The sequence below is a fragment of the Tupaia chinensis genome, unplaced genomic scaffold (genome assembly GCF_000334495.1).
Source record: "Tupaia chinensis unplaced genomic scaffold, TupChi_1.0 Scaffold000067_1, whole genome shotgun sequence".
NCBI classification, from domain to species: Eukaryota; Metazoa; Chordata; class Mammalia; order Scandentia; family Tupaiidae; genus Tupaia; species Tupaia belangeri.
This window is the reverse complement of record NW_006159526.1, coordinates 808,649-821,801: the sequence shown is the minus strand read 5'-3', so window position 1 is coordinate 821,801 and position 13,153 is coordinate 808,649. Positions and strand designations below refer to the sequence as shown.

General features: G+C 54.4%; 1 protein-coding gene across 5 annotated transcripts in view; it reads left to right on the top strand.

The window, feature by feature from the left end:
• Positions 1-11,121, top strand: part of POU2F2 (POU class 2 homeobox 2) — a 57,413-nt gene extending 46,292 nt beyond the window's left edge. For 2 of the 5 annotated variants that reach the window (XM_027766731.1, XM_027766724.1), the window contains exons 8-14: positions 4,210-4,323; positions 4,477-4,618; positions 4,706-4,854; positions 4,932-5,108; positions 7,096-7,162; positions 8,245-8,442; positions 8,904-11,121. In XM_027766731.1, coding sequence (XP_027622532.1) covers positions 4,210-4,323; positions 4,477-4,618; positions 4,706-4,854; positions 4,932-5,108; positions 7,096-7,162; positions 8,245-8,442; positions 8,904-9,229 — 1,173 coding nt within the window. In that variant the 3' untranslated portion in view covers positions 9,230-11,121. Of the gene's footprint in view, positions 1-4,161; positions 4,324-4,476; positions 4,619-4,705; positions 4,855-4,931; positions 5,109-7,095; positions 7,163-8,244; positions 8,447-8,569; positions 8,641-8,903 lie in introns of all 5 variants that reach the window. The other 3 variants (XM_014582794.2, XM_027766726.1, XM_027766733.1) reach the window with 3 other exon arrangements.
• The last annotated feature ends 2,032 nt before the right edge of the window (positions 11,122-13,153 follow it).

Genomic DNA, 13,153 nt, shown 5'->3' with positions numbered 1-13,153 from the left:
CCTGCTGAAAAACCAGGTCTTTCTACCTGATGGATACTTATTACATGAGTCTTTTGCTGTGAATAGAAATACCTTGCACATATATTTTATGCCTCCAATCCAATACTAGTAAATATGAAAAGAAAAAGGGAACTTGTGACGGTTTCTCATTATGCTGGATTCCAAGGAGTTAAAGAGTGTGCACAATGGCTACTGAGTTAAATGTGATAGATAGCTGGAGGTTTAAGCTGTACATAGATATGTCAGATCCACACATTTACAAAATATACCCATCCACAAAGTACTTTCATGAATTTTCAACTACTGCACAAGTAATCAAACTTGTAAAATTGGAACCAGCAGTTAGCGTAATGGCTATGTCGCTGGACTCCCACGTAGTTGACAACGGTTCGCGTCCCGGACCCGGTGGCTTAAAACTCACGCCGGGCGCGTGTGCGTGCGTGCCCAAGATCCCGAGAGGAGAATGGAGGAGAAGGGATTGCGGTGTGACCATCCCCCCTGGGGGGTGATTTCTCGCTTTTGTCTCTCTGTCTCTCTCTGTCTGTCTGGCGAGCGCACGCGCCCTATAGCGAAAATCTTTCCAAAAAAGAAAGAAAGAAAGAAAGAAAGAAAGAAAGAAAGAAAGAAAGAAAGGAAGGAAGGAAGGAAGGAAGGAAGGAAGAAAAAGAAAGAAAGAAAGGAGTACAGGGGGAGGGATGGGGAAAGGAAGAGAAATTCGTTTCAGGATGGCAAGCCTTTAGGTTATGAATGCCGTGGTCTCTTGTAGAATTGCAACTGGAGGGTTGTCTGAGCAAGGCTATTAATCACATCCATTTCCCAGACCAGAGACGGAAAACAAGGGCCCACAGATGTGTTTTATTCTCTGGCAACTAAACTCCCAGAGAGTGCCAGATTTCCAGCTTCCCTTGACAGACCAGACGATCTGGCAAGCCTGGATCTGCATCCTTGTGGCAGTGTGGGCAGTGGGCAGCGGCCTGGCCCCTGATGGAGCTGGAGCCCCCTTAGGCTGAGTGCCAGCTCCGCGGGCCACTGTGGTGTCCTCTTGCCTAAACCCAAGGCCTCTCTTTTAGTTTGTAGTCTGGGTTCTAGACTCTAATAATAATCTTTCACGGGGGCTGGCAGGTGACGTGGTGGTTAAAGGCACTGGATTTCCCCCATGGCTGACCGTGGTTCGAGTCTCAGACCTGGTGGCTTGCTTTCTCCCTTCCCCTTTTTCTCTCTCTCTGTCTCTCTCTGGTCAAGGTAAAAACAAAGCAAAACAAAAACAGGGTTAAATAAATAAATAATTATTTTAAATCATCATCATCATCTCTCATGACCTTTAAGTTTATTTCCTGTCTAATTTTTTTTTCTCTTTAGCAGCCCTTTGGAAAATATATGAACTATTTCAGAAAAACTGAGCAGTTCAAAGACTGAGAAAGGTCTTAGCTGTAGTTCTGAAGCCCAAAATGCTCTGAACGTCACGTTCTTGTGATGCTGGCACCAGAACTTACCCGGCTGCAGCCCTGGCCAGGCATGAGGCAGTGCATGGCTTGCCTCCCCTGTCTTGCTGTGGCACCGGTGCTGCAGAACCACTAACGTGTCTGGTTGCAGAGCAGTGCCTGGACTCTCATGGGTCGGGGCTCGCCATGTTCCCTATGACATATGTCCCGTGTAGGCTTTCCAAAGTCTGGCTCCGGGATTTGGGATGACATACCAGGAACCTGAATGACAAATATCTCTGCACTCACCACCTGTTTCAGATATTTTATTTGATCTTTTTCTCTGTGTGTGTGTGTGTGTGAGAGAGAGAGAGAGAGAGAGAGGAAGAGGAAGAGGGGGCGCTCTAGTGGTCTTCCGCTCCTCCTCCCTCAGTATCTGCTTAGGTAGGGTCACAGCTGTGCTGCGCTGGTGTGTTCAGGTTGGCCTGGGTACTGAACCCAGACTTCCCATGTGTTTTTCAGCCTTCCAGGGGGTAGCACTACCTGTGACCCTGTGGCTGAGCCTGGCACAAATCCTTTTTTCAAAAAAGTTTTTTAAAAGGTTTTTTTTTTTTTTTGCCATAGGGCACATGCACTTGCCAGAAAAAGAGAGGGAAAGTGAAAAGTTACCCCCCAGGAGGGATGGCCACACTGCATTCCCTTCTCCTCTATTCTCCCTTTGGGATTTAGGGCACGCCTACATGTGTGCCTGGCATGTTTTTCAAGCTCCTGGGTCCAGGACTCAAACCGTGGTCAGCCATGTGGGATCCAGCACCTTAACCATCATGCCAGTGAAGCATTCCAGATAGAGCTGTTGCTTCTTCGTAAATCTCCCAATCATCCTCCCATTGATTCTTTTATACTTTTTCTTTATTTGCAATCTCATTTTTTAAAAGAATTATTTTATTTCACTTTATTTATTTTATTTACTTTATTTTAATTTGAGTGAGAGAAAGAGATAGAAAGTGAGAAAACAAGCCACCAGGTCCAGGACTCAAACCACGGTTGGCCACGTGGGAGTCTGGCACCCTTAACCACCATGCCACCTGCCAGCCCATGATCTCATTTTTTAGAAATTATTTTATTTAATTTTATTTATTCATCATTTATTTTATTTTGACCAGAGAGAGAGAGAGAGAGAAAGTGAGAAAGCAAGCCACCAGGTCCGGGACTTAAACCGTGGTTGGCCATGTGGGAGTGTGCAGTGCCGTAACCACCATGCTGGTCCCAATCTCATTTTTATTTTTTGGAGAATTTTTTTGCTATAGGGCACATGCGCTCACCTGAAAGACAGAGACAGAAAGTGAGAAATCACTCCCTAGGGGGAATGGCCATGCTGCAATCCCTTCTCCTCCATTCTCCTCTCAGGAGGGCATGCGCGCCTATGCACCCGGTGTGAGTTTAAGCCACTGGGTCCGGGACTCGAACCACAGTCGACTACATGGGAGTCCAGCGACATAGCCATTACGCCCACTGCTGGTCCCCCAATTGTTTTTTTTTTTTTTTTTTTTGGAGAGGTTTTTCCTATAGGGCACGTATGCTCACCAGAAAGACAGAGAGACAGAAAGTGAGAAATTATCCCCTGGGGGGATGGCCACACCGCAGTCACTTCTCCATTCTCCTCTCAGGATCTTGGGCATGCACACACACATGCTCAGCGTTAGTTTAAGCCACCGAGTCTAGGACTCCAACCGCGGTCGACTACATGGGAGTCCAGCGACATAGTCATTACGTTAACTGCTGGTCCCCCCAATCTCATTTTTAAGAAAATCTTTTTTAGAGGTTTTTGCCTTAGGGCCTGTGTGCTCACTGGAGTGAACGACAGATGGACACAGTGAGGGGGAAAGTGAGAAATCACCCCCCCAGGGGTTATGGCCACACCGCAATCCCTTCTCCTCCATTCTTCTCCTGGGATCTTGGGCATGCACGCACACATGCCCAGCATGATTTTCAAGCCATCCAGTCTGGGACTCGAACCATAGATGGCCACATGGGAGTCCAGCGACATGAGCATTATACTACCTGCTGATCCTTTAAGACAATTTTTTAAGAGCGGTTCTTCCCAGCAAAATTGTGTAGAAACATAGAGATTTCCCAGACACTTCCCACCACACATGCACAGCCCCGCCTGCATCGGCGTTCTCCTCCGGAGGGGAACAGACACCTCATTATTAGCTAGAGCTCACGCTTCACAGTCAAGTTCACTCTCAGTGTTGTGCGTTCTGTAGATTTAGACCATCTCATTTACACCTGAGTCCCCCAGCAATCCCATTGGCTGGGCAGAGCGCCGATTGCTCCCGTCCTGCAGAGGGGGAAGGAAGCTTGGGAACGGGGAGATTGAGAAGCTTGTCTGCTCCCCAGCAATTTGCGGACAGAGCCCATCCTTGACTCTCTGGCCTAGAGGAGTATAAAACCACTGCCCCCAGCTCCAGAGAAAGAGCCCCAGGCAAGGGAAGCTGGCTGCTGCTCCTGGGTGCATGCAGGCTCGAAGGGACAGTGCAGAGTCCCAGGCAGTGAGAGGATCCATGTGGCCAGCGGAGTCCAACTTCTCCTTGGCAGTGAGCGTGTGGGGCCTCCTGGGGCAGGTGGAAGGGAGTCTGCAGGAAGCGGCTGGCGTGCAGCGAGGGAGCACTGTATAGCCACCGCTGAGGCCCATCCTGGCGCTCCATCCTGCATCCCACTCACCTGCCCACCCTACTAGGCTGTGACCCGCCCCACGCTGCCCGACCCGCACCTCTCACACCCGCAGCCCCCCAAATGCTTGGAGCCGCCATCCCACCCAGAGGAGCCCAGTGATCTGGAGGAGCTGGAGCAGTTCGCCCGCACCTTCAAGCAACGTCGCATCAAGCTGGGCTTCACGCAGGTATGGGGCCACTGTGCAGGCTGGGCGGTGAGGGAAAGGGACTGTGGGCAGTCGGCGGGCACCGCAGCGGGGTGGCCCTCTGGCCGGCAGGGTGGACCCCGTGCAGAAAGGCCCAGCCCTGACCTCCGCCCCGTCTCCACCTCTCTGGTGCAGGGTGATGTGGGCCTGGCCATGGGCAAGCTCTACGGCAACGACTTCAGCCAGACGACCATTTCTCGCTTTGAGGCCCTCAATCTGAGCTTCAAGAACATGTGCAAACTCAAGCCCCTCCTGGAGAAGTGGCTCAATGACGCAGGTGGGACTGGGCTGGGGCTCCTGGGGCAGGGGGAGTGGATGGCGGCCCGGGTAGACGCCCTCTCACACCTGTCGTCTCCCGGCACAGAGACTATGTCTGTGGACTCAAGCCTGCCCAGTCCCAACCAGCTGAGCAGCCCCAGCCTGGGTTTCGATGGGCTGCCCGGCCGGAGACGCAAGAAGAGGACCAGCATCGAGACAAACGTCCGCTTCGCCTTAGAGAAGAGTTTTCTAGCGGTGGGCCCCACCGTCCGGGCGGCCCTGAGGGTGGAGGGCGGAGGCTGGGCAGGGGCTGACGAGCGCTCTGCCCGCAGAACCAGAAGCCTACCTCAGAGGAGATCCTGCTGATCGCCGAGCAGCTGCACATGGAGAAGGAAGTGATCCGCGTCTGGTTCTGCAACCGGCGCCAGAAGGAGAAGCGCATCAACCCCTGCAGCGCGGCGCCCATGCTGCCCAGCCCCGGCAAGCCGGCCAGCTACAGCCCCCACCTGGTACCTGGGGTGCCCGGGGTGGGGGGCAGCCACTCTCCAGGACAGCCCGCCTCACAGAACATAGGTTTTCCGGGGAACTGCGGTCTTCCGTGGGGGGCACACACACTCCACAGGTACACACACACAGCCAGTTACCCCAGGGACGCGGCCACATGGCATGGGCACATACGTCCAGGGACATGGTCCAGGAAGAGAGATACAGGTGCACAACCTCACAGAGACGGGGCCAGCCGGGACCTCGTTACATCCACGGCTGTGCACTCGGGTTCACAGCCGCGCAGGCCCACTGGCCGTCACACACGGTGGGGACGTCCTTTACCCCATCCCTTCACTTCCATTCTCAGAAAGGCTGTGATGCTCCCAAGGAGAGGCCCAGCCCTCACTGGAGTGGAGGAAGGGGGGCCATCGAGCTGGGTCATAAAGGACAAGAGGGTCAGCCAGCCACGTGGAGGAGAAGAAGGGCCGCCAGGCGACGGGGCCAATGTGTGCAAAGCCCTGGGAACCGGAGTGTGCTGAGCCCAGTTTGAGGAACTCCGGTGTGATTTAGTGTGAATGAGGGTGGGCAGCAGGGGGGGGACAGCAGGCACCCCAAGTTCATAATGAGGGGCTCAGGGCCAGCCCCGTTGCCTAGTGGTTAAAGGAAACCGGATCCCACATGGCCAACCGTGTGGTTTGGAAAACATGTGAGGCATGTGTGTGCTCACCCCACATCCCAGGATGGAGAGAGGGAGAAGGGGGATGGCGTGGCTGCACACCATTGTGGGGTGCTTCTTCCCTCTCTCTGTCTCTGTCTCCTTCTCTCTCTTTCTGGTTAGTGCACATACCCTGTGGTAAAAATTTAAAAAGAACAAGTATGAGAAGCTTCAACTTGCACCGTGGGCAGTGAGGCACTAAGAGGGGTTCTGAGCTAGGAAGGGTCAGGCCGATTTTCGTGTGGCGTCTGGATCTGATGGAAATGTGAGACTGGAGGCAGGGAGGCCAAGGTGGAGGCTGGTGTATGGTCCCAGAAAATCAAGTAATATGGAATCCCATCACTTTGACACAGAGATTTGTGTCATTTTATCCTCACCCGCAACGCCCCCGTTCCATCCCCCACATGCACCTCAGATCCACTTCTTCCTTGCCTGGGTCACTTGGAACAATTTCTTTTCTTTTCTTTCTTTTGTTTTTAGAGAGGTTTTTGCTATAGGGCACGTGCACTCGCCAGAAAGACAGAGAGAAAGACAGAAAGCGAGAAGTCACACCCACCCACCCCCGGAGGATGGCCACGCTGCCATCCCTTCTCCTCCAGTCGCCTCCCAGGATCTTGGGCACACACGCACACGTGCCCGGCATGAGTTTAAGCCACCGAGTCTGGGACTTGAACCACGGTCGATTACATGAGAGTCCAGTGACACCATTACGCCAACTGCTAGTCCCACTTTGAACAATTTCTAAGCATTGTTTGCCAACCCCGCTCTTAAAAGAGCAGCGTTTGTTCATTCTCGGAAAGGAGTTTTAGTTTCGTGGCACCAACAGTGGCAGGTGTGCACAGAGCGCACCCCAAGTTTCGTAATGAGAGGCCATGTGGGATCTGGTTTCCTTAACCACTAGGTGATGGGGCTGGCCCCTCGTCGGGAGCAGTCACCTCAAACAGGACGTAGCACCGCAGAGCCCTGAGCCAGACTGGAAAGCGCCAGACAGGTGGCAGGAGTTCTCCCAGCTGAGAGTCGTGGCTTCCTGCTGGTGGCTCAGGAGCACATGGGGGAAAAGTGGAGCCAGAACAGGAAGCACACGGCCTGATACAATGGGTCACTTGGAACAATTTCTTTTCTTTTCTTTCTTTTGTTTTTAGAGAGGTTTTTGCTATAGGGCACGTGCACTCGTACCCAAAGGCCCCCTCCCTGTCCTCTGGGCAGCGGAGTGGAGGGCCGTACCCCCAGCGAGGGCATCCTGGGGGCTGCTGGGAGACAGTTACCTAACTCTACCTCCTTTCTTCTCTCCTTAGGTCACACCCCAAGGGGGCGCAGGGACCTTACCACTGTCCCAAGCTTCCAGCAGTCTGAGCACAACAGGTCAGGGAGAGCAGAAGATGGTGAGGGGGGACTGGGAGGACGCGGCGCAGGCTCTGAGTGTCCACAGGCCTCGAGGCTGAGCCTGGGAGTGTGGGGGTGATAGAGGGAGAGCGAAGAGAGGGACACCCCCACCCCTCCACCACCGGAATGGGCTGGCTTTAATCTATTCCTCGATTTCCTAGGAGAAAAGCATGGCATCATTAAGAGGGGATGAGCTAGGGGTTTATCCCTGGCCTCTGTCATTTATAAGCCGTGTGAACCCATGAAGCTACTTTACCTCTCTAAGCCTGTCTTCATAAAATAATTGTGAATGTCTGATATACACAGAAGACATCCAAGAATATGCGTACTATGTACCAAAACCCCCTTTCCTCCCTCCAGGGATAGAGCATGCTTAACGCTACCCATCAGAGTGATGTGAGACAATCAGAAAAAACAAACGTCCTATAGCCCCTTCCCAGGATAAGAAATAAGGGAGGTTTCTAAAGCCCCAAGGGCATGCCTGTCAAGGTTCTCAGTGTCTTAGAAATATACCGACTGGTTTGCTTCTCTCACTGTTTAGGAAATTGGTCTGTTACCCCATTTTCCAGACGAAGCAATGGGAGGTGGGGAAGGTTAAGGCTCTCGGTCCAAGGGCACGGCTGGGATGTGACCGAGTCAGGAGCTTCTCCTAGGCAGTCCCGCCGGCCTGGGCTCTCAGATCTCCCGCCGTCGCCCATTCCTGGTCTGCCTGCAGCCTGCCTTGCCCCGCACTGGCCCCTGGCCTCTAGGGGGAGCCATAGAGCCGTGTCCCCTGAGTGCCCGGTTTCTCGTCCAAGCACCAGCAGCGCTCGCGGAGTGCGGAGTACCAGTGCTCGCGCGCAGGCTCGGCCGCCAGCCGCTACTCTTACGCGGTGGCCGGGGACTGCCATCGCCATGGCAGAGGCACGGAGAAGTGGCCCTGGGAAGGGAGGTCAGGGATGTCTATGTCTATTCCGACTGGAGATGCCTCATGAGTGGGGCCAGGAAGGTGGAGGTGACCCTGGGGCTTCTAGGTGGGGGACGAGTAGAAGCTGAAGACCCCATCTCTCTCTCTCTGGCAGTTACTACCTTATCCTCAGCTGTGGGGACGCTCCACCCCAGCCGGACAGCTGGAGGGGGTGGGGGCGGGGGCGGGGCCGCGCCCCCCCTCAATTCCATCCCCTCTGTCACTCCCCCACCCCCGGCCACCACCAACAGCACAAATCCCAGTCCTCAAGGCAGTCACTCGGCTATCGGCTTTTTTCTAACCCCAGCACGGGGTAAGTGGGCAAGCTGCAGGGGGAGGCTGTGGGGAGAAGAGGGTCGCTGCTGCTTCTCGGGTGGGAGCTGCACCCTTCCTCCGCCCGTGCCCGCCCCGCTAATGCTCTGCTTTGCCTCTTGCAGAAGCACAATGGTGGGGTTGGGCTCCGGGCTGAGTCCGGCCCTCATGAGCAACAACCCTTTGGCCACTATCCAAGGTGCGTGCTGCCTCATGTCACCCCCATTGTCAGTCCGGGCCTCGAGCCCCCCATTGCTGCTCCAGCCATGCCATCCTGACCCGGCTCACTGCATCGCTCGCCTCTTCATGCCCATTTCACCTCTGGGGGAGGCGTGAGGGGTGCTGGCAGGGCTCAGCGGGACAGGTGGGAAGACAGAGGGCCATTCTGGGCTAGCTACTGGCAGGTGAAGGCCTCCCCTGGCCTGGCGTGCCCCCAGCCCAGCTTCTCTCTCTCCCTGCCAGCCCTGGCCTCTGGTGGAACCCTGCCCCTTACCAGCCTTGACGGCAGCGGGAACCTGGTGCTGGGGGCGGCCGGCGCAGCCCCTGGGAGCCCTGGCCTGGTGACTTCGCCACTCTTCTTGAACCACGCCGGGCTGCCCCTGCTCAGCGCCCCGCCTGGCGTGGGCCTGGTCTCGGCAGCCGTGGCGGCCTCCATCTCCAGCAAGTCTCCTGGCCTCTCCTCCTCCTCCTCCTCGTCCTCCTCATCCTCCTCCTCCACTTGCAGCGAGGCGGCAGCACAGACCCCTGGAGGCCCAGGGGGGCCCGAGTCAGGGTCCAAACCCGAGTGAGGGCGCGGCGTGCCTCCCCTCCTCTCTCCTCTCTGACCTCCACCTCGGTGGTCCACCTGGGAAGAGGGTGAGGAGGTCAGTGGGGGGCACAGAGGGTCCTCGGCGCCGGAGATACAATGGAGGAAGGAAAGACCAAAAACAAAACAAAACAACAACAAAAAAAAACCAAAAAAAAAAAAAAAAGGAAGAAACCAACCCACAAACGTGAAAACCAAAAAGAATCACAACAGAAACCAGCTGTCCCAAAGGAACCAGAGGTAAAAAGAAACAAACGGAACCAAAACAAACACCCCCACCCCAATCAAACAAACCAAAAACCAGTCTCGAGCCAGACCTCAGTGTGCTCACCCTCACTGCTAAGACACCAAATAAGAACCCCAGCCAGGGGCGGCGAAGCCTCCAACAGGTGGGACCTCATGTCACCCAGCCCTGGCTGTGGGGCCAACCCCAATCTTGCCTCCCCCAGTGGGGGCTGGAGAAGGATAAAAAGAGAATGTGCTAGCTGTGTAGCCCCAGCCCCTAGCCCTGGGCGGCGAAGACACGGCACAGTCCAGGGCCAATGAGCCGGGGCTCAGAACCACCGCCAAATATTCTTTTCCAGAAGGCGAAAGAGAAAGGGCCTGAACAACCTTACACCAAATATTCAGTAGCTTCATCCAAAGGATGTACAGAATTTTTAGCGTTGTGCTCAACAGAATGTGTTCCTACCATGCACCCCTCTCCCCTGGTCCCTAGCTCTCCCTGCCTGGGCACGGGAGTCTTGCTTTAACCTCCTCCCTCCCCCAGTCAGGGGAGAGCTCAAGGGAAGGCCTGGGGATGACTTTTCACCCCCGTATTTTCCCTTTCCAGGGTGGGCTAGGCCATTTTGCCAAGTTCTAGCTCTCACAAGTCCCTCCTCAACCCTGTCACCCTCCGTTGCTCTGGAATCTACCCCTCCTCAGCCTATGGGAAGGTGGACATTTCGGGCAAGAGAGGATGGGTGAGGGCGCTCAAGTCGTCTTTTTTTTTTTTTCTTCCCATCCTGTCAGTTTCCCTGAAAAAAGAATTCATATTCCAGTGCCTATCCGTGGGATCCTTCACGTTCTTTGACATTAACCAGAAACCAAAAAGAGAACTCGCCTCACTCTTCCCACCCTGTGTCCCACCCCAATACTGGCAAACGCCTCTCCCCCCACTACATACATGCACACACGCACGCACTCCAGTGGTGGGGTTCCTCAAGATGGCATCCCCATCAGAGTCCATGTGGTGGGGACACTGCCACTACCTGTGGACCCCATCCAAGAGAGCGCTATGGTGGCCACCACTCCCACGAGACCATCATGAGTCTTGGCTGGACCCTGGGTTTGCCCAGCCCAGGACACATCTCAACCATGGACAGAGGAGAGATGACACTGGGAGCCACCTTGTCCTCCTGCTATGGTGGAGGCCAACAGTTTTGAACCAAAACCAAAACAAACAAACAAACAAAAAAAAAAAACAAAACAAAAAACAGAAAACCAAACAAACAATAAATTAAAACTAGAAAAAAAAATTTATAGATATATATATATATATATGTATAAGGGAAAGAAGATGAGAACTCTTCAAGAAAACGAAGGAGCCGCGTGGCGGAGCCTAGCCTGCACCAGTGGTCCAGGCCCTTGGTCCCCAAGGCGGATGGAAGGACGGATGCTTCTTTCTCTTCACAAATACCTCATGGACGTCGTCTTCGGGAAAGCCGGAGGGAGGCGGCTGGGGCAGGGCCTGTCCCTCAGCCAGGGCGGATGGAGCGGGTGGGCGGGGCTGAGAGTGGGTGTCAGGGACAGGGGCCAAGAGCCTCAAACTCCCCGCCCCCCCAATCAACTGAAAAAGCTTTAAAAAAAAAAAAAAAAAAAGGAAAAAAAAAAAAAGAAAGAGTAAGAAAGCAAAACAAAGAATGGACAAAGGAAAACCAACAACTTTAGGGTGGTTTGATTCCTCCTTTGATTTCTTTTTCTGTTCCGTCTGTCCTCTCTTCTCTGTCTCCCTCTTTTCTCTTTCCTCTCCTCTCCTCTCCTCTCTCCTCCCTCTTTCTTCACTCTTCTCTCGCCTCACTCAATCTCATTCCTTCTGTGTCTCTCCTCAAACCAAAGTGTTGCTGTGAAGGACGCGAGCCATTGAAATCCAAGTGGAGCCTGGCAGCTGCAGAGTGACCCCCATCCTTGCTGGGCAGGAGCAGAGGGAGGGGAGAGCCCAGCCCTGCGGTCTCCACGCTTTCTGCCGGACACTCCGAGGAGAGGCAGACGGAGTGCTGGGCCTCCGTTCTCTTTTTTTCTTGTGTCCCTTCTCCCACCCGGGAATTGGAACTGTTGGGCTGGGCCACAGAGGCAGCAGAGACTTGGCACGGGGCCCCCGGGGCCCTAGCAGAGACTTGGCAGGGGCCTCCGGGTGCCTTGTCTGGGCAGAAGTGGAGTGGCCACCCCTCCACCCCTGGCACTGATGGGGCCTGGCACCTCATCAACCCATCCTCGCCTTTTTTTTTCATCGCGGCTGAACCGACTCCCTGTCCTGCCCCTACTTCTGAGTTTGTCCATTTTTAGTTCCTGAAGAGAGAAGGGACTGGCAAGAGGGCCTGAGCCCCAGCCCGAGGGTGGAGAGGGCTGAGGGCTCCTGACGATAGGAAGGACATCTGAGCAGAGCAAAATGAAAGGAATTACAACCAAACCCCCTCCGAGAAGACAGGCAGCATGGAAGGCATGGTGGAAATGACTCAAAGACTCTGATTCTAGACCAAAAAGTTGAAAAAAAGAAAAAAAAAAAAAAAAAGGAAAGAAAATCCAGGACTAACCCCCACCCACTTCATCTTGCTTCCTCCCTATCGAGTCCCACCACCTGGGACCTCTTCCCACCCTAGAGTGGGGGGAGTGGGGCAAAGAGGACAGGAGGAAGCAGGGCAGGGAGGGGGCAGATGCCCTGACTGGTGGAGGGACCCCCGTGCAGCCGGGGGTGGTGGGGACCCTCCCCATCTAACCCCCACAACTGGGAAAAGAAAAGAAAAAAAAAATTCCTGGGAGGGGGAAAAAATAACCAAATCCCAAGCTTTAACTACAGCTGTGAAACCAAATATTGGGAAGGGGGTAGGAGGGAGGGAGGGGCAGGTGAGCCCCAGGTCTCCCCCCTGGGCCCCCTCTCCCCGAGGACTCGAGATAAGGCACCAAATACCTCATAGAACTTTAATGTTAAAAAAGGAAACCAAATATCGTTGGCTGGGGGCCAGCCAGGGCAAGGGGCTGGGGGACTGAGGGAGCCAGGGTTGGAAAGGTGAGGGAGAATCTATGCTCCCCATCCCTGTCCACCCCTGCCACTCTGGTCCCCTGTCTCGACTCCGGGAAACAAAACTATCTCATCATTTTTATTTTGTGGTCTGTACAGAGCCTGTGTCCGTGTGTCTGTGTGTGAGCGAGAGTTGGAGGGCTGGGGAGCTTCATGTGGGGGATGGGGAGGGAGACCCCAGGTCAGGCTCTGGGCTAGGTTAGATGCCTGAGATGGAGGACCAGGGGCCTGGGCTAGAAAGAGGGATGAGTGGATTGGAGCAAAGAATTTCTCTTCTCCCCAACCCTGACCTCCTACTTAAGGGAGGGACAGAGACTGGGTCTACCCAAATGGTGGGCCTTTTAATTGTGCCAAAAAAAAAAAAAAAAAAAAAACTGAGAGCAGGAGGAAGATAGGAGTTTCCCACACGGTTCCTCCTGGGAAGGCCAGGAGGGTCTCCAAGCCCTGCATTCTGGGAAGACAAGGTAAGAGACTAGCCAAGGACGTGTGTGTGTGGGGTGCCCTCTTGACCTGACTAGTTTTTCTCACCCACCCCAATCCCAGGATGCCTCTCTCTTCCTCTGGCCCAGGGTAGGGGTAACTGAGTGAGAGAGAGTGAGACAGACTGAGCAAGATTGAGACACGCGGGCC